General features: G+C 38.4%; 1 protein-coding gene across 1 annotated transcript in view; it reads right to left on the reverse strand.

The window, feature by feature from the left end:
- Positions 1 to 511: 511 nt before the first annotated feature.
- Positions 512 to 21730, reverse strand: part of dcc (DCC netrin 1 receptor) — a 196618-nt gene continuing 175399 nt past the window's right edge. The window contains exon 29 of the mRNA XM_044334582.1: positions 512 to 11784. Within this exon, the coding sequence (XP_044190517.1) occupies positions 11695 to 11784 (90 nt within the window). The 3' untranslated portion in view covers positions 512 to 11694. The remainder of the gene's footprint in view (positions 11785 to 21730) is intronic.

The raw sequence follows: 21730 nt of genomic DNA on the forward strand, positions 1-21730 counted from the left end.
TGTGAATTGAGGACTTGAGAGTTTAAAATAAAGTGTTACCCTTCCACTACATTTACATTGATTTTAGAGATGAGACCTACATTATATAATGCAAAGTACTTACTGTAAATACACATAGCAGCCATGCCTTTTATATATTAGAGACTGACTGTTAATGCAAACTTAACACTTCCTCTGTTTTTATCTGTCATCCACAGTAACTCACTGGAATCCTGCTCCCCAGAGGATGAGCCCTTTTTATTTTAATGACCCCATGACCTGAACTCCATGTTCCACTACCACTACTGGTAAGGCTCTAAGAGTAAATAAATCATCGGTATGTTGTTTCTTCTGGCCAACAATTTTTTTTATTGTGGCTATAATGAACACTGCTGCCTGTAGGGGGCGCTGGCAGCACTTCATACCTCACCATTTCACACACACAAACACACTCTCACACACACATTAATGACACCCGGCATGTTAATCAGATAAAAAAAATCAGTTGCATAAACACTAATCAAACGGCATGTTTGCTTTTGTATCAAAACTTTATTTATCAAACAAAAAGAATGCACCATTGAAATAACATTTCTATAAAAAAGGACCATGGGACTGTTCTACAGTGCATTACAAAACCAGCAATTGTATACAACATTGTGGATAGAAACTTCGCTTTACTTAATCTGAGATACATCATCTTCACCGTCGTCATCATCTTTCCTCCCCCTCACTCAAATGAACAAAATGTACACTCTTAAATATTGCAGTCACTAAGCTAATTTGGTTATAATGACTCGAGGATTAGGCTTTTTTTTTTTTTTTTTTAAAGGATGAAGTCAAACTGTATTTACTCAGAGCCATCCCGTCTGCAGGCTCCTCTGTCGAACAATGATGTTCTGGAAATGAAGTAATTGTCTGTGTGAGAGGAGATAAGGGCCATTTTAATTTGGCCCCTTTCACCCCAATGAGATGAGGTCCAAATCATTTTAAGAAATTTTTTTTCCTACACAATTATTTTCTTTTTGTTAGCTATCGGCCCGAAAGTGTCTCTGCTGGAACTGACAGAGTCGATTTCACACCAGCATCAGGCCACTTTCAAAGTCAGCACATCCCTGACCAACTTCACTTTGTCTTTTTTTTCCCCTTCTTTTTTTCTTTTTTTTGACCATGTAATTTGTCCCTTTTTTGATCCTCAGTGGTTCCCACACAGGAGTGAAGCGCCCAAAGAAAGAAGTTAATGAAGTCGAGTTTCCCTTTGAAATGCGGGAGCTGAGTCTCCCCAGTTTCCACCTTATCAGGTCTGGTTGGTGTTTCTGAGTTTCACACAGTCACCACAGGACGAGTTCACAAGGACTAGAGTCTCCACTGACAGAGGACGAAGTGTTGGAGCATCCTGGTGCGTTTCTGAATGTTTTAGACCATTAACTACAAATCACATTTATCTCACCTGTACTTTACCGTGGAGCATTTTACTAATAACATTGACATTGATTTCCTACCTTCCAGGCAGCCATTTGACTTTTGTGGTCAAAGATATGCTATTGTGTCCTAATGCAGTTGAGAGGACTGTTTTTAAATATGGTGATGCATTCAAGGATGCTTTAACGGCTGAGAACTCACAATCATCTTCTCTTTATAGAGAATAATAGTAGGGGCTTTTAGAGCCTGACTGATGAATTGGCTGTGCTGATATTACATTACCACCAATACATCAGTATTTATCTGTATGCCAGCCGATAGGTAACAGGAAATGCAAGCGCAGAAATGCCAAAAATGTATGTATCATTTGGAAACAGTGTCTCCATTAGAGTACTGACAAGTTTATTTTTCAATGTCCGTCTCAGCACATACCTTGGTCACAATTTTTAAATAACCAAATTTAAGTAATCCTTATCAAAAAATGTATTTAAAAATGGTTGATATATCCTTGTCAGATTGTTTTAACTCTCTAATATATATCAGTTTCAGCCTCAAACATTTAGAATTGGTCAGGATCCTGTTTTTTTTGTTTTTTAGAGGGTCCAAATAGCATTCATTAGAAAATCAAACCCAGAAGACAAATAACTAAACATGGACATTGTACTAAGGTAAATATAAATTCTCTCTGGCCTGATTGTAAAATCTCTGATGTCAGAGCATCTCCAAACGTACCAGAACAGTCCCTAAAAGAGTCAGATAGATAATCTATCTGGGGTAAGATTTAAGACCCATGCCTCACCTTCTTTAACCCAGATTAAAGGATACCTTCTCACACCCAGTGATGCACAGGTGTACTTCAGGACCCTCTGACATCACTGTGGTCACATGTAAAAGCTTTTGAGCCATGTGTTAAGTTACCCTTTTTTCCTGGCTCCAGATGGCAGATGAGGCATCAAACCTAAACTCTTGGCTACAAAACATCTATTTAAGAACTAAGTTACAAACCCCTCGGGATATGTCTCTCATGTATATACAGGTTATTGTTATAAAGGATAACTGCATAGATGTGATCGTAGCCTCAATCTACAGATTTTTGACTAAAATAAACAGAAAGTGGTGACTGTGTGTAGTCAGAATGAACCATTTTGGTGGTGAACGATTAAGAAATGTAAATAATCCTTCTACAATAGTATTTTAAAAAATACCGGAACAATTTAAGGCAACAAACGAAAAGAAAAGAAAAAACAAAAAGTCTGAACGGCGCTTCAGTCCTTTTTTTCAGTTTGTTCTTTGCTAAACTAAATTTACATTTTCAGAAATATCACACGGTTATAAATAATAGTTTTAAAGAGCACTCAAAATAAAGTGATAATAATAATAATAATAATAATAATATATTAAATTTGATTATAAAAAGTTACTACTACTCTAGTGGAACTGTACACTGTAAAAAAGCAGCGTTCTGTAATGTAGTTCTGCTGCAGCAACGCTTCTCCACAGTAAAATACACATGTAGAGCCAACAAGAAAAAAAAAACAAGAAGAACTCCTAATATGTGTCTGTTAAAGGCCGGGGTCTGACTGCTGAAGACAAACCTTCATATCCAGATGGAGACCAGAAGTTTGGTTCAAGATTCATTATGTTAAGTTTAACCGAAAGAAAAAAAAAAATGCACATCTGAGCTGATCAAAATGAAACACAAGTCCCCTCATACTTCCCTTTATAGACAACTAAACTTTTAGTTCATAGCTGACGACCTCATCGCCGACTGGATGTTTAATATTTTACTCGCACTGAGTGATGAAGTTGAATGTTTTTTTAATGTTACGCTTTGGTGGGATTACTTCATTTTGGGAGAATGGTGGATCTATGTCTGTTCTGGCATTAGTTAAAGAACTATACTTTTATTTTTTTTGAATGTTTCAGCCCATTAACTACAACGCACACACTGTACTTTTCATTTTCCAAATCATTCCATCAGTTTTTAGATTGATTCCCTTTCCTTCGGAGAGCCATCGCTTTCAATTTATTTCTGTGAAAATCAGGCTGGAGAGACTTGGAGTGAGCTCATACATCACTGATCAACTCTGCATTTATTCTTATCAAAGTCATGTATCTGTTGCGCGGTAATAGTAGTAAGAGCTGATTTTTGAGTTTTTATACTACGCAACAGTAACAAAATTGAGCAAAGGTGCGACTAAATTATTTTCCATTATCATCTAATCAGTAAATTATTGTATCACTAATTGTTCGGTTTATAAAATATCAGAAAAGTGCATGAAGTCCATCACAATTTCCTAAAGTCCAGTGTAATGTCTTCACACTGCTTGGTTCTTCAGACCAACAGGCTAAAACGCAAAGACATACAGTTTACTATCAGATATCAGTAAGAAATCCTCATAATTGAGATGCTGGAACAAGGTCATGTTTGGCATTCTTGCTTGAAAAATTACTTAAATGATTAACAGATCACCAAAATAAAATTGTTGCCAATTAATTTCCTTTTTTTGAATAATTGCTAATCTCTTCAGCTGCAACCATATAAGGGTGTCATATAAGGTCTTTAAGGACATTTTCAAACCTGCATTGTTTAGTCTGGTTGATTAGAACTCTGGTTGGCTTTGCCCCTTGGTATGATATTTTTGGGCAGATCTGAACACAGTCATCGTACTCAGTTGTGGAGCAAAACAACCTCCGCGAGACCCTTTAGAGGAAGTAATCTCAGTCCGGTCACAAACGAATTCTGGAGCAGTTAATTTGCAGTGGGAATGTGTCTGATCTCGATCCGACTCAACTACAAGACATACCTGTAGCCAAGCCTGCTTTGCATACTGGGATATGGATGAGTGAAATCAATAGTTGCTAGCAGCTAGCTAACCTGGACAAGCAACATAGTTGCCTGCTTGATATTTGGGCAGAAGGGACCTTCTTCCTATGTTTCTGTTACTGAACGTTCTCGTAGATTTAAAAGATGCATTTTGGTTGGCTTGAATTTTTTCTTTGAGAAAAGAAACCAAACCAAGAGGAAAACACAACTAGTTTGCTGTTTCATCCACTGACTCAGACCAGAGCACACCTTTTGTAGGTTTGAAAACGCTCTAAAAGTTGATTTTCATACTGGAAACAAGTGGCTGCATAAAAGGAACACTTTGAACAAAAACCTTTGAGTTGTCTTGGAAAATAATTTGCAGTAACCACATCATTAGTACCACTCATGAATGGACTAAAATATGACCAAAAAAACTAAACAAAATGGTCCTCCAAAGGGTTAAAGAGCCTGCAGTACTGGAGGAAAGCAGCTACTGAAATGTTCGTCTGCTGTGGGCTGGTCTATGGCAGCTGGTGTTGTCACCACAGACAGTTTGACTCATGGTCAGTGCTTTAACTCTGAACATCAATGACGTAGATGTTACTTTCCTGCAACTGTCTGGCAAAGAAATATCTTCATAAAAATGACGATTCTCTGTGAAATCTTATCAGTGGCACAGATACATCTTCCTGCTCTCTCTCTCTCTCTATTGTTCCTTTTGTTATTTACTGAAGAAGCAGCAAATGCTTCGGTTCCTATTTATAAATAGATCAATTTAATGTTATTATTTTGGATAATTAGCCAAGATCATTTTCCCAGCACGCTGCAAAAAAATCTTTTTGAATCCCAACACTTGAATATTGAGAAAGAAAATCTTATTTTCTCTAATACGTGAAATAATTAACAATTAACTTTAACTTTAATCTTCTTAAACTGTGGTGCTCTGATCATTCTTATTTCAAGTTATTTACACACAAATTAAAATAAATAAATCTTACTCAACCAACAAGTTATTTTTTGTCTGAAGAAAAATATCTTTTAGGCTGAATATGAGACTGAATGACTTGCAAGGAAGGATATTTTTTACAAAATGAGTCACCGAGGAAACAGGAGTTTGGTATCTTGCATTTTGATGGACGTATTGGCTGCTTTGTGGATCCAACCTGTGATATTTCAGGTACAGGATGATCCTTGTCATCACTAGATTTAGCACGTCTGATGTGTCTCTCTGTTTCTAGACAGCTGCTGGAACACTGCATCTGTGCCACTGAAGTAAAAAAGAACCGCTTTTCTTTTTAGTCTGTTTAAAAGGGATGCAGCGCTTTCGGGAGAAACCCTCGGTGGTACAGACCGTCTCATCTGTTCTCTGTGTTGACTCAGTGCGGAAGAACAATTAAACACAGCACAGAGCACATTTTAACATTTTACAAAGACTTCAAATGAAGTGACTAAATACAGAGAAAAAAAAACCTGCTGTGAAAAGTTAAAGGCACATAAACTCTTAGGGGCAAATGAATGGTGATAAATAAAATGTTTAAAACATTGTGAGCTGGTGTTTACGGCACCTCAAGAATGGAAAGACCAGAAAGACCAGTCTGAATCTGATGTCTGTCTTGATGAATGACAGAATTATTAAAGTCAATAATTAACAGTCAATTAAATTCATTTCATTTCAGATCAGTATCATTTGAGAGCTGCAGGGAAATATCATCCACTAATATTAGTTAGATTAATCAGCCAATTGGATGTGACCGCACTGCTTTAAACTGTTTGCTAAGAACTGGCTCCTCAATGTGACGGTAGTGAAATGTCCCATATTGAACTTAAAGGACCAAAGTGGTGTTATTTAATGTTTTATTTCACAGCACGTTTTTGAACTTGGCAGCCAAACTCATCATTTTCAAAATCCTCCCTCAGCTTTTAGATTAAAACAGCCTCTAGTTTGTTGATTTCTATGAAAATCAATCTGGAGAAACTACAGGTCTCCATGAGTCCAAAATATTGAATATATTTCTAAAGTTTGGTTAGGAGGAACTGTTGTGACTGTGAAGAACTTTATTTGAAAAACTGCTGCAGTCACATAATCCATCACAGTTAACATTTAGTTAACTATCATGCTGTCATGTGGTTAAGAGCAGGGTCACTTTTTAAAACACTCTTTGCTGGTGCTTGTGAAGTTTGACTGTTGAAACGTCCCGTTGCTGGAAGCAAACTGTGACTCTCAAATCTCCAATGTCAGAATAGCTTTGAATGCACCAACAAGGAGAGTTTTTAAAACAGTCCCTGCTGCACAACATGACCATGTAACGTCAACTAAAATAAAGTAAATGTTCAGATTATATCTGAAGCAATTAAGAATAGTTTGAAAATGAGACTGAATCTAGTTTTCATCTCATTACTCAGTCTGACATTGTGTTCATGTTATCCATTTTCTCTTCTGTTTGGCCAAACCAATCAGTTTGACTGACAGATCCGATGATTGGATATACATCTCCATGATTGTTGCTAGGAGCAGTTCACCTAAGGTTTGTTATGTCTACCTAATGACCACCACAACATCCAACTTCATCCGTCACAACAAAACCCACAAAGAAACTTATTGGTTGGTCAAACATTAGATAGCTTAAACTTACCATTAGCTTTCTATGTTAGACTTGGCTTTGAATTGATTATGCATACTATTGAGAAGACATTGTTAATGTAAAAGACAGTCGGGGGACTGATTCGGGGCCATATAACCAGTTAAACTATGCGGGCACATTACTAGCTAACACAGCTATATTATAATTTCAGAGCCCCACTCTGCATTGTTGTTCATTTAGGAGGCTTGTTATTGATTGCCACAAAATGTTATATATCAGTAAGATTTACAAGTTTCATATGACTTGACTTGCTTGATTCTCACCACAGTAACTTGTGACTTGCTTGAGACTTGAAGGTTTAGACTTGTGACTTGCACATGTGTGACTTACTCCCAGCTCTGCTACTTAAGATTTCCTAGAGTTGCTACTTCTATAACTCGACTTACAACAACCTGTACAGCTGCATAGATCTCAGCCACTGTTGACAAGTACTTAGCAAAGTAATTACATATCCAGCCAGGAAGGCAGACTTACTTTACATACACAGTTCAAGATATTATCATCCTGTCTGGTCCAGTTTTATTCTGGCTGTGCTGTTAGTTCTTGCTATTGGGCTTTTACTAAAAAGCTGAAACTTCTAGTAGCAGAAAAATTGATGAGTCATGCTGCTATCACACGGAAACACTCCAAATTTATTTTATCTTTATCTAGTTTTTGTTTTTAGGATTCAGTTATCTATGTTTAGTGCTTATATTGTAATATTTCTTGATGTCAGACAATGAACTCCATCATGTTTACTGGTTGATGGACTTTATCACTCTATCCCTGACAAAGTATGATATATTGCATTGTGTTTTATAATACATTAGTTTTGTCAATAAACCTAAACCTAAAGATTTTTGGTGGCTATTTTTGTTGTTATTTTTCTGGCTCTGGCACAGGAAGATGACGTCTCCACCTACAAAGCACCAGATTTATTTGAATGTAAAAACAGTGATTACATACATCTGTGACCTCCAACTGTGAATATAAGTTTCAAGTCTCTGCAAGTTGATTTTCACAGTAATGAATTGACACCAATGGCTGCTGAGAACTCATGGATGATTTGGAAAACGATAAGCTGTACTTTTAAAAAGATATTTAATATCATTTAAATTTAATAGTCTGAAACGTGCAAAACCACCATGAACCTTTAACTCTAATCATTATGTCTGCTTTCATCTTTCTTTCCTCTTTTGACACTAAAAAGAAGAAATCTCTTGTGTCAACAGCCCCATTTAATTTAGCATTCACTGTTAAAATCTGATTTTCTTTCTTTAAATCAAATTCCCATCTCGCCCAGCAGTGTTAGATCGTTCCATCATTCTGCCTTCTGAAGGAGGAAGAGAAGAGCGACTCGGAGCAGAATGAAAGCACTGGGCTTAGACTGGATGTATCTCCCAGAACACGCTGATGAGTTTGATCCCCACACCGGCCGCCTGCCTGCGTTCCCTCACCTTTCATCCCCATGCTCGTACTGCAGAGACGTTACCTTTCCATCCCCTCCGTCCCCTGGAATTTTCCGCGCCGCTGTAACGGCCCAGCGAGCGTGAGCTTGAATCATAATATTCGAAACGGCGTTATAATGAATTCCCAGCCTCATTCCTCCGTGCCCTGCTCGCACATACAAACCACCTCTGAATATCAATTCACCTGCTCTGCCTTCACTCTCTCTGTCTCCCTCAGGCTTTTTTTTACTTTCATCACAGAAAGATAAAGGTCTGTAAATTACAATATGGTGACTCGGGTGACACAGTTAAATATGGAGCATACTGATGGCCCGTTTTTTGGGGTTTTTTTTTTTCTCACCTCAGCTGATTAATGAATCATTTGTCATTTTATGTTGAAAGAGGAGTTTTTTTTTCTTCCTGCTTTTCTGCACACTACAAAAAAGATCCGTCTTCACAAGTCGTTCAGTCACATACTTGGCCTCCTAATTGAGTTTTCCTGAAATAGGGGGGGGGGGGGGTAATTCCACTTATGCCCAATTATGTCTCTCTCGAGTCAGGAAATCTGTGGAAATGAGGTTTGATATTTTGAAAAATGGCAGAATTTGGCAGATTGCTGCACTATTATATAAAAAAGGACAACTGGTGGATCAATAAACTGAAAACACAACCATAAGACTCAAAAACAGACCAACTTGTTAGGATTTCTTTCTTTTTTTTTTTTTTTTAACAGTGTACACCTTGCTCACTCTACTTCACTGCAGCAACAAAATCCAAACCTCCCATAACAACCCATTTAATCTCACACCGTTTCCTCCTGTCAAAACTGACAAGAACTGACAGGTGGATGCTCTCTGCTATGTCTTCCTGACTGACCTCATGTAAAGAGGTCACCCTGACGCCATAATGCTGCAGGTTGGATTCAGCTTATATTAAAACTAAAAAAATGGCATAAAAGATTCTCCTCATACCACTTAATGATTGAATTTTGAATAACATTTAACTGTGTTTGATGCTTTCAAAGGCTGCAAGTTATCGGTTTTGATGGCGGTTCATGACCTTGTAAAGTAGCTCTCTGTGGAAATGTGTTTAAAAAAACCTGATTTGAAAAAACACAGTTCTGACAGGACAGCAAATGTAAAAATATACTTTGTGGAATATGCATTATTTGTGTTTATATTTGTGTTTTTTCGTTTTTTTTTCTCCTTAATTTTGTATAAAAAACGGAACCCCCTGAAGTAAACTCAAAGTGAAGCTGGCGGTTTTACAGTTTTCCCATGTGGACGATCAAGGTCGACAGAGGTACATGTGGGTTTATCTCATGAAAAGTAAACATGAAATTCATTAAAACGTAGGCCCAAATACAACACACTCACCTTCAGTCAAACATATACTGAAACTGCACAAAGTGTAAAAATAAACAGTGGTAGAGATCACACTCACTATTATCATCATCAGCTGCCCCACTACCATCTCTAATCTCAATAATAATAATGATAATGATAATAATAATAATAATAATAATAATACCAATAATATCCATGATTTTGTTGCTGTAACACCTCCCTCACAATTGACTATTGCCAAATTTCCACTATGACAGGACCCTCACAGCACCCTCTTGAGGCTGTTTTATTTGATGAAGGCAGAAACCAGCCATACTTGCTAATTATGTACATGTGTATCATTTTTTTCAAGATCCTGACTTAATGATCTTGTTATCTCAAGATGACAAACTTAATTTGTTTTCTTAAGAAAACAAGACGATCTTATAATTGAGACCTTGATCCAAAGATAACGGTTTAATTATCTATTGAGATGACAAACTGCTGTCTTGTGATCACAACTCAATTATCTCTTTCACGAGATATCAAGAAAAGGTTTTGGTGGTGCTCATGTTATCTTTTTCCATAACTTTGCTTCAGTGAATATCGTGTGCATTCAAAATGTAAACATGAACAGATGTCCAAAAAGCCAACAGCATAGTCTTCACTTAATCTTTCTCCATTTCAAACCTTCAACCTTCTTTAATACTCCAACCAGCAGGGGGCGATGCTGCACTGACTTACCTACAAACAGTGCAACATGACGAATTGTGAACAAGGTGTTAAGAGTAAATCTGAACACGTTTCTCAAAACGACCAATCACCACATACCATTCAGAGCCAACTTTGTTTGTCCGGAACCAATCCCAGTCCAGGCTTCCAGTACAATTTGTTCCATCCAGATCATTTTACTTTTTTCACTGACTTCCAGTCCACGTTTGAGACGGAGACAGACTTGAACAAAGAACAAAAACCAAGAAAGTTACTATTCCAAGATGAGAATTTGGCAACGACACGTGTCCTTGAAGGTGAAGACTGAAGTTCGTCTGGGTAAGGGAGAGTAAAGGCTTGGTCAAGAGCAGCAACAGACTGTGGGAGTCTATAGAGGTTTCTATACAGTCTTGTAAGAGAAGAGTCGGTTGGATCCAGATCCAGACGATTTCGACTGGTCTAGCAGGTTCTCACACTGGCCAAAATCCCATTTTTAATCCCTTTATTATTTTTTTAAACCGCAGGATCCAGAGGTGGAAGGGCTGCATGGGTTAAAGGTGATGGTTCGTTTGGTGAAATCATACTATTTTGCTCAAGAGAGGAAAAAAAAGAAAGCGATACCGAGGAAAAAGAAACAAATGGCGGCGAGGCAACCGTGAATCACCTCGCATCACCACAACAGGCAACCTTGGATCCAGGTGAGAAAAAAAAAGTTTTGGTGAAACTTTGGTGGCTGAGGATGTGTTCTCTATGTCTTACTGTAGGTTCCCGTAGCATTTTCAAACCATATACACATCCTGTAACTGCACAAATTTGAAATACCCAAACAAAAAACAGAAGACAAAAGGAATACCCCAACGGCGATAATGAAAAATAAGTGAGGTACGGTCACAGTAACTGAGTTGTGGAGAACTCAGCGGAGGAGGATGCTATTAAATACCACAAAGAAGAGAAACAGGAGGGATTGTAGAATTATGTCTTCTTTTTTTGTTATAATCCCTTCCTCCTGTTTCATTAAGTCGAGGCGCTGGGCATTGGGTTTTTCTAGTTTTGTTTTTGAGGTTGAAGGGCCTCGAGGGGTTTCAAGTTGAACCCCTAAAGAGCCCCTCCACCATCGTCCTGTTCTTGGAGTTGATGCTGTGCTGCTGTAGCGTTTATGCTCAGTTTCTATCCAGTCCCGGTCCCAAACTAGCCGAGACCAGTAGAAACCAAAAAAACTCAACCCAGCACAGACGGAAGTCTGATTCCCCATAGGCATCTTCAAACCCAGATTGACCTGTTGCCTCCGTTAGCGAATGGACAGCAGGTGACATCACGGCTTGAAGAAGGGTTCCAGACTGGACCGTGGCTGAGGGCTGGGCCGGGGCCGGGGTCAGAGGTTAGAAGGCAGAGCCGGTAATGGCATTGAGCTGCTTCATCAGCCCCTCTAGACTGGCCATCTGCTCTGAAAGGTCGTCCTGCTCATAAACCTGAAAGACAAAAACCCCCCAAAAAACGTTACTTTACCTTACAGAAGGTTATATGACATTACCGTAGCCTTTAAAAAACCTGCCTGAATATCTGTGTGGTAACTGCAGGGATGTTTTTAAAGTCTGGGGTTTGTGTTTACTGACCACTACCAAAAAATCTTTAAAAAATGTTAATATCATTTGCTATATTCTTGAATTACATTCCTCATTCTGTGTCATGCTGTGTAAGCAACTATGATCTGAGCCCATGACAGTGTGATGGTTTGAGGTTCAAACTGAAATAACCACCTGACACTTGCAGTTCACAGTGACTGCATTTTATTTTACCATTCCTCCTGAAACTGGTGAAAAATCCAAAGTCCACATGTCTACATATAGACCAGTTTTTATAGATCAAGGAGTTTGCAGTCGGTAGATAACCTCTATGACAAAGCTGGCATTTTCCTGTAGCTTCCTCACAAAGAAAACTCTGTAGTTGTTTGCCAGTGGAAAGCTTTTAGCTTAACACAACTCAACAGACTTAATTCCAGCTCTGACAGCATGACAAAGCAGAGCCTCACTCAGGAAAGAGTGAGGCTGCTATCTGTTAGAAGGAGGTCAGAACAAAAACATAGGAGTGAAACGAAACTTAAAGATTTCTACCACCCACAGAAGCTACTAAAATACTGAAAGGTCAGCCTAGTCTCTTTATCTCCATAGTAAGCACTGATTTGGTGAGTTTAAAGTCAAAAGATGTCAAGATTAATAACAAGCTAAATTTGGTTTTAAACTAAAGGTTTTTTAGACGCTGTGGAAACACTGGTTATATGTCGAGCTGCCCCCATAACATTGATGATTTAAATCATCACTCAAGGAATCTGTTGATGCCTCATCTTGTCAGTTGAAGCATTAGCCTTTTGAAGTCCTTCCATCAGAGAGACAACACAGGAAAACAGAATGGCTAGCTATAAACTCACAAAGCTAGTCTTGTCTTCAAACCACTTAACTGCAAACCTAACAGTAATGGAAATAGAAAAGGGTGATGAAAAGGAGGGCAGAGTAGCAATGTGCATCCTGTTCCTTAACCAGACTCTAGTGCTTCCTAAATGGCTGTCAGCAAACATGCGGGAGAGACACTCTGCAGTACATTAGGGCTTTATTACTGGACTATGCCTGTTAGTTGACTGTGTGCAAATCACATGTTTTCATATCTCAGATGATGATCGAAGGCACTAAATCTAAGGTCTTACAGGTAAAGCATGAGACTTAACCTGGACCTCGAGTATCTCAAGCATTGGCCCACATTGGTGACGCAAGATAATTCTGGTTTGGGTACAGCCATAATTATATGTAACCTAGATCTATTCAACCATGTGTTTCTCCAGCATTCAGTCCCTCCTTCATTCCTTTCTGTGCAGTTTGAAAGTCATCTCGCATAGACTAGAACGTTGCTGCTAATCCATCACAATGAGCGCCATGTCTGTTTTTATTTCTGTCAGAGTTCACGTATTGTTGCCTGGCAGTGCAGTGCAGACTTTTCAATCTGTACTTGTAACTGAATAAAATAAAAGGTGACTTAATGTTGACTTTGATGGATTATCTATCTGCAGCAAGTTTCAAGTCTCTGCAAGTTGACTGAACTGAAACCAATGGCTGCCTGAGGGAAGGAATAAAAAGTTAGAAAATGATCAATGGGAACGTTCACAGGATTTCTAGTTAATGAGCTAAATCAAGTATAAAACCAGTGATAACATCCATGTTTGAAAACTATGTCAGGTTAAATGGAGCTTTAGTGAAAGTTCAGTCAGGAAAACTATCTTTTGCGTACTCAGGTTTGTAGTTTTATTTCTCAAACCATCTGTCATTTCCATCCCTCATGCATGTTCACTCATAACTTCATTGCCAGGGTGTCAATTGGGCTGTTCACATCAGCTGGTCACATCTAACCAATAGCACAGTGACACACCATCATTTTCAGCCTATCATCTTATGTTTTCTCCCTTCATGCCTTCATGCTGCCATTACACGCGCTCCACCACCTCCCCATCACCACCCAGTCTTTGCAGATTCATCAGTGCATCACTTCATCAACCTCATCAGCCTTATCAGTCTCAGCAGAAGTCATCAGCCACCACCACTAGTGTCTGGACTCCATGGAGGGATTTATCTTGCTGCTGCTCAGAACTGATGTCACTCAATTGAAAATCTCCCTTTAGAGTTTAAGACAAGACTTAATCATCAATATCATCTGTATAATAAACAATTCTTTTTGCCTCATTCACTTGTCTCTCCTGATTAAATAACAGTTTGCCTCCCGAGTGGACCACAGCAAACATGTTGGAGTTGTTGCTGTCTCTGGTCTGCAGGCGTTTCAAAGGACAGGACACACTCACAATGTGAACGGCTGCACTTTAATCCTGCAGAGACTCTGTGATCACTGTGTAATGGCGTGTTCGGTCTGGCTATACAAAACTGTCACCTCTGAGTGGGTTGGCTTAAGTGCCTCCATCTCTGTGCATGTGCGTGAGAGACAGTCAAGTACACATCTCTCACATACACACTGTGTGTTATATATTGAGCATGGCCTTCATGCAGAGTTTGTCCTTGCTGTTGGAAAAAAAAAAATTCAATATTCTCCTCAGCACGCTGTGGAAAACCGATAAAGGCTCAGCGGATATATTTCTCACACTTCAATCGAAAGGTTTGTGTCAATGCACAAGTCCTTCTCCATATACTTGTACTGCATTAGCACTGTATGCAGTCATTGTACTGGTCCTTTATTAAACTGCATTGATCCTGCATAAATATCGCTGCAGAACTCAAGTGAAAGCACTTTTTTGAGTGCAGGTACTGTAAAAAATATTCTTAAAGTAAAAGGACAAATAGCAACTATAGCATCTACAGTGACCCAACAGTGCACTTTACACATCTGGTGGGATTTGCTTTCCTGTTTAATCATCTGTGAGTCCAAATCTAACAGCCTGACAACTGTAAATAATATCATCATAACGTTCAGAAGAGCCTTCATCAGGGTGCTGTATTTGCCGTTTGGACTTGAAGCCTAAGCTGTGTTTGTAGGGTTCAAATGATTAGAGGGATGTTTTAAGAACAATTTGAATTTCAGTTTAAGAAGGAATGTGCTGAGGTCAACTGCACATTCACATAGAATTGAGTTATCCATAACCGTTGATCAATTTAAAAAAACAAACAATTATTTTTTATCATTAATTAATCTGCTGATTATATTCTTGATTGATTTATTAAACTGATCAGTAAGGTGTCAGCAAATATCATAAAATGTCCATCATGATTTCCAAAAGCCAAAGGTGTTGTCATGAAGTAACATGTTTTGTTCGACAAGCACTCTAAAATCTAAAAATAATCCATTTATTATCACATGAAACAGAGAAAAGCAGAAAATACTCACTTTAGAAGCTGCAACTAGAGAATATTTGGCATTTTTGTTGTTGAAACATGATTAAAACAATCAATTATTCAAATAGTTGCCCTTTTTTCTGTTAATAGACTAAATTAATTGATTGATCGACTGTTTTTAAAAGTAAAATTTGTGATGAAAATGTAGATTTGACCTGTTAACCCAGTGATGGGTTAAGATGAAAACTGGTTGTAACATTGTTTGTCAAGCACTTATGGTCATTAATATTTCTCTTGTAAAGTCAAAGGACTGATTGATAGACTGACCATAAAGAAACCAGAAACAACCTCAGATTTTATCCTAATGAAGGACAGATAGAAGAGCTGCAGACTTTATGTTGATGAACTTGTATTAAACTCACATGAGTCTGCACTTCGCTGTGTGTGTGCTCTGAAAATGAGAAAATGTGAACAATTTATCATATAATAATAATCTGTGTGGCCAATGAAGGATAGATCTATCAAAAGGAAATTGATAAAAACAGATAAACCATGACTGACACTTGAATCAGCTCTGTTTTTAACATTTCATTTTTTAAAAATTTGGAATATTCTTTCACCTGTTTTATTTTGAAATGAGCCGCATGTCTCCATCCAAAGAGGCTTGAACCTGCTGATCCAGATTTGAAAATCAAATCTGAGTCCGGTCTTTTTAAAGCTTTTAACTCGACCAGTCAGTTATGTTAGATCAGCTTTCGACCGCTTTTTGCCTCAGGAAAAGTTAACTCCAGTCATATATAGATTTTTAAATCGCCTCCATTTAAAACGTCATTGGGGCCCAATCACTGCAGGATGGAAACATTTAACAAACGCCCTAAATCCACCAGCAGTGGCCTCTTTACCACGTAACAACTAACAGACAGTGTGGGGAATACAGGACTTCATGGTCAAAGCAGGTTAATCCATTTGAAGCAGTTTAGAATACATAAAATTTCAGAAATGTAATGCGTATTTTTCCATCTACTATGTGAGTGATCCTTTTTATATCTTTTTGCTTCTTTTAGGCTGCATTCACACCAAATCTGGCAATGTGGACAACCAGTTCTCCCATTGATTTGAATGGTAGTAGTGTGTTTAGGCTGCAGGAATGGGGACCACATGGGGTGAAGCAAAATATCGCAGCAGCCATGTAGGAAGAAGTTGAACCAGAATCAACTTTTGCCAAAACACAGTGGCCAATCACGTAAACTGGCGATCAGACCAAAGACGCCCACTGGAAGAAGAACCTTGTTCACCATGTAGGAGAGCTGAACAACTCTGCCATGAGGGAGTACAAAGACAAGGGGAGAAAATTTCTCTTCGTGTAGTAACGTTGAAAGTATGACCTTAAAAGTTAGGCTTTGCTGTCAGTTTCCTGACTTAAAAATGACGAGAGAAAAAGAGAGAGAGCGCTAGTGAGCTGAGAGAGAAAGAGAGAAGCGGTGGTCAAGCGAACTAGAGAGTGAATGAAACAAGGGAGTGGTATAGTGAGAACAAAGCAGTAAATCAGAGAAATAAAACATTATTTTTTGATTGTTTCACGGCTCTTATGTTCTAAAGCACGAATACACACGCCCACACCTCCACATAACCTTGGGGGAAGGTAATGCACTGCCAGACTTGATGTGAATGCAGCCTTATTCGTATTATCTGCTTTTCATTTATTACATGTTTAATTATCATCTTTTATAGCTAGCGGCGTGGCTGTAGAGATGGCAGTGACTCCCCTTTGGTTCAGACTGAAATATCTCAACAACTTTTAGATTGATTACCATGAAATTGTGTGCAGACATTCATGAAGTGCACAGAATTTCACTTCATCCAATACTTTGGTTTATGACCATATACTTGAAAAACTTTCCAATCAACCTCAGCTGTGTTTAGTGCTAATTAGCAAACAGTACCTGCTAAACACCAGCATCTTAATTGTCGACCACAACCCTTATAATAAACACCAGTGTGTTTTGGTTAATATTTCGCTAACCTACATTTAAATACCATATGTGTTCCTACAGAGAGCTTGTAAGCTGTGCTTGTTTCTGTAAAAAAAAAAAAAAAAAAAGTGAAACCCACTTTTGCAAACTAGTCCCTGTTTTTTAACTCACAGAGACCCAAATGGTGTCACAGAATTCTTTGGAGCCTCAAAAGGCAGTTGAAACATGACTTTGATCTTTTACAGTGACTGGAAAATCAGGTTATCTCACAGATAGCGACTGGACCGCGACCCAGTAACTTTGAGTTTCACTTCACTCCTTCGGTTCATATGTGCACACTCACTCTCTTTCATCCACATGTGTGTGTTTTCTGTTATTCCCCCTCTCTCCTTATCTCTCACCCACTCTCCTCTCTCTCTCGCTTGCTCTCTATTCTTCAGTGATGCTGCTTCTGACATGTTCATTCTTGCAGATGTATCTAAAAAAAACACTCAACAGAAGGACTGGGTTTACTTTTACGTCTGAGTTAAATAAATACACTGATTTCAATGTAATTTACCCGTTTTATCATTGAACATAATTGAATGTTATACAGCATATCCTGCACATGTTCTCTTCATCCAATGTGTTTCTATATAAGCAGCATCAGAATAAAGACAGTAGTTGCCAAATAAATAGAGTTTACCAAGAATGAGTGGCTTTCACAATGTGATATTTGGTAAAATGAATGTTTTGATAATGTACTGTGAGTTTTCAGATTTAACTTAGTAAAAGCATCTTTTCCTCACTGCTTCTCATTTTAAACTCTTAAACTCCACATCAACGCTGGCGTGCTCAGCCAACATTACTGTCTTTCAGAGGCGGAAGCAGGATCAGTTTTGAAGCTAGAGTGAAGATACTGGTATCATATGAAACTAGACGAGCTAAGGCATTCATTGCTCATGAAGCTCGTGAAGGGGGCTAAATAACGCTCCAAAGTTAGGCTAAATTTTGGCAAGGGAAAAACGATACAATATCTGAATGAAGATGGGTTCTATAGTGATAGTTCTATAGAGACTCCCCTTTACAGACATGCAAACTTTATGCTAATCCCATGCAGTTTTGGGCAGAAACCATGCAGTATTTTGCATACAGTATAAATGTGTTGTTTTCACCTATTCTAAAAATGGCGTATTTGAATATTTCTGCATACTGGGGTCCCTAAACAATTGCATATATTGCATAAATTTGGCACGACTGGAAAGCTGAGACTCTTGTGGATTCAATGAGCCCAATCATATTCATGTGTGATGTTAGTCTCCATAGTAGCCATTTCATTGCAGTGAGACCATTTTTTTTTAAACTTGACCTCACTGTATAAAATGACCTATTGTGACCTCTAGGATAATCACAGCCTCATGAAACTTTACAAACACAAACTAGAGACCGAGGGCATTCAGAGGATGTATGGCTTTCCTTGGTATATTGACAATAAGGGTGTTTCTCAGCAATTTCCAGAACAGTAGTACTCCTCATCCAATCGCTGAAAAATGCCATTCTCCAAATCTCGAAAGTTTTTAATACCAAATCACAGCATGAATTTTTCAGTGGTGTTCCTCAAGGTCTTGGTGCCTTAATGTGGTATTTGGATGGATTTTTAACCATTTTTATCAATTCTCAAGTGGTCAAAAATGGTTAAATTTTGCGCTGAATCTGTGTAACAAATGGTATCAACCCAAAAATTGCTGCAACAACTTATGACATATCTGAACATGGGAATCATATACTTCCATCATAATGTTCTAAGCTCTTATATACTCTAAACTTTCAAAACTTGAATATGGCCCTTACTGAAACCCAATGTCTATGAGCTGCATCTCAAAATAATCTACAGGTTCCCAGCTTTCAGATGACGTATACCACTTCCATGTGGCATATACTGTTGACCTGCTAGCTATAGGTGACGTGAATTTCTCTTCAGACATAAATTACTGTGGATATTCACGTATAAGGAAGAAACGGACAAACAGCACCTGTAGGGTTGCTCTTTATCAGTGTAATACACACAGACTGTGACCTTTCGGCCTTCCACTTTCACTCCAAATGAGACCATAAAAGCTCATCTCGAAGCCGCGCACTGCCAGACATTTTTCCACTTTCCACGGACAAAAAGGCTTCTATAAAAATTATAAGTGTCTAAAAAAAAAAAAAAATATCCATGAAACACAGTGACTTCTTGATCTCATTTGTTGACCCGTAACAGCAGAGTTTCACCGAGTCAGTAAACGCTGCACTGATGGGATAACATGCCCATCGATGCTCCGTGTTTCTCTGTGATATCCTGTTATCTCTGTTGGCCTGCTGACCTGGATTCACACTCTATAATCCATCAGAGATTCAACCCTACACAGCGGAGCCAGCCGAGCACATGTGATCTCTGTTTCACACTGACGTAGATACATCGGAAAACTGTCTATACATGCCTCCAGGTTTCTGCCCACATTATTGAACAGATTTTATACTTATTTCCTCTATATACTGATATTAACTGTCTTAGTCTTGCTTTAGTTGTAATATCATCATCATGGCTTTCAATTTACTGTGATATCTTTTCAATTTTGTGATTTTTTTATCGTCATATTTCAGCTCAGCAGCTTCCTTGTTTCAGTAGTTGTAAACAGCAGCCTGAGAATATTCCTGCATGTCTCATCTGACAGTGTAACATCACCTACTGTAGGTTGTAATCTTCTCCCCTCTAATATATCTCTGTGACTGTCACATGACCGCCTCTTATATTACCCAGCGCTTTGCTTTAGAAACACTTTTTTTTTTTTTTTTTAGTGTCTCACTTCATGTCATTGCAAATGATTCCCTTTTTATTTCTGTCACAGGTCAGCGCTGCTCTGATGACACGTCTCTGACAGCTGGATTCATATTTTTTCTAATTGTTTCAGCTCCTCTTATATGTGTACTGACACTGATAAATGTGTCTGCTGGTTTCTGAAAGCACAGCTAAAGCTACACAGAGTCAAATTCATCTTTTTATTCTTTGGTGACATTTTTGTGAATGAAACGCCATATATGGACATTTTTAGGGGTGTCGATTATGCTAATGATGAAATCTCACAAATGTTCACCTCCTCATGAACAGGTGACATTCATCAGGCTGGAACCAGTGATTCATGATAAGTTCGTGCGAGGTAGGGAAGGCTGACAGGGAGATATTAGGTTTCTATAGTCTAAATATTGCTGTTGCTGTTCTAGAAAAAAATACTTTATTATTTAATGAAGTATAAATAAATGTTAATCATCTTCTTTCTTTATTCACACAGTAATAAAGAAGCTGTACGAGTAAAGCTAAGTCATAATAAAATTAAAAAATGACTTTTTGACCTACATACAAAAAAGAGTAAATGTACTTTCTCTAGTCTGGATTTCAATCTTCAGAGCCTTGAACTTAAAAACCCTGATATTCTGAAGCTGAAAATTACAACACCAGCAGCAGGAAATGATGATTCAGTATCCTGACAGAGATCCATTGTCGCAATTTTAAAGAATAATGAGACTGAGCTACAAAATTATACTGCCCCTAGCCCTAACTATAATAATAATAATAGTAATAATAATAAACAGGAAATAGATGAGAATAAAGCATTAGGATGCTTTCCACCTCAGTGAGTTCATCATAACTTACTTGTTGTGTGACCTCCCTCTCTGTCTGAAAGTCTAAACTTCACCACCGGCTCCGTCTCTCAGACAGAGCGAGACTGCGTGAAAGAAGTCCGAGGACGTCGGCTGTGTTTACGGTTAAAGGTCAGCTGATGCATTTCGTATATGTGTGTGAACCAGTGACCCGCTGGTCAGATGAGAACCAGCAGGCCAGGACACAAACACACACAAAAAGAGAGAGAGTGTGTGTCTGAATCAGGCGGGCAGTCGGGCCGGTGGGAGTTTAGAGGGCACTCCGTCCTCCCTCCTTATGTATGAAGACAAAACACGGTGCTTAAAAACACACATTTTTAACCTGAAGTTTGGTTCACAACTTTCCAGACTTCAGAAATTAGTCTGGTGATATTCTCTATTTTTCTTATTGACGGCAAAGCTCATAAAAAAGACAACGATGAATTGATCTACTAACAAGTATTCTGTGTGTATCAAAGCCTCACATATTTTATTCCTCTGTGCTACAGAACTCCACTCTTGTCCAAAAACCTATTAAAAACATATCGATGAATCACACTGTTGCACAGGGTGACATGTTCCTTCATTACCATGAACACACACACACACCGTCCTGCTGCCAGAAACACTCAGTAGAGCAACACATTTGCACAATTTCCTCCTTTTTGAGTAAAATTAGCTAAAAACTACAGCGCCCAGCTCTTTTAGGGAATTACTGAGCCTTTTTTCTTTAAATTAAACACTATATTTTGAAGATTTACCTCAGTAGGAACCAATGGACTTGCAGAGATGTTATCCATATCAACCCTTTCCAACCGTACTACGATGAAATACTGAACTGGTGTAACAACATAATAAAAGTATAATCATGTTGTACTCACATTAATCACTCACACTGTGTGTGTGTGTGTGTGTGTGTGTGTATGTGTGTGATGGTTAGGCCAGAGGGCTGATGGGAA

The sequence above is a fragment of the Thunnus albacares genome, chromosome 18, assembly GCF_914725855.1.
Source record: "Thunnus albacares chromosome 18, fThuAlb1.1, whole genome shotgun sequence".
Taxonomy (NCBI): Eukaryota; Metazoa; Chordata; class Actinopteri; order Scombriformes; family Scombridae; genus Thunnus; species Thunnus albacares.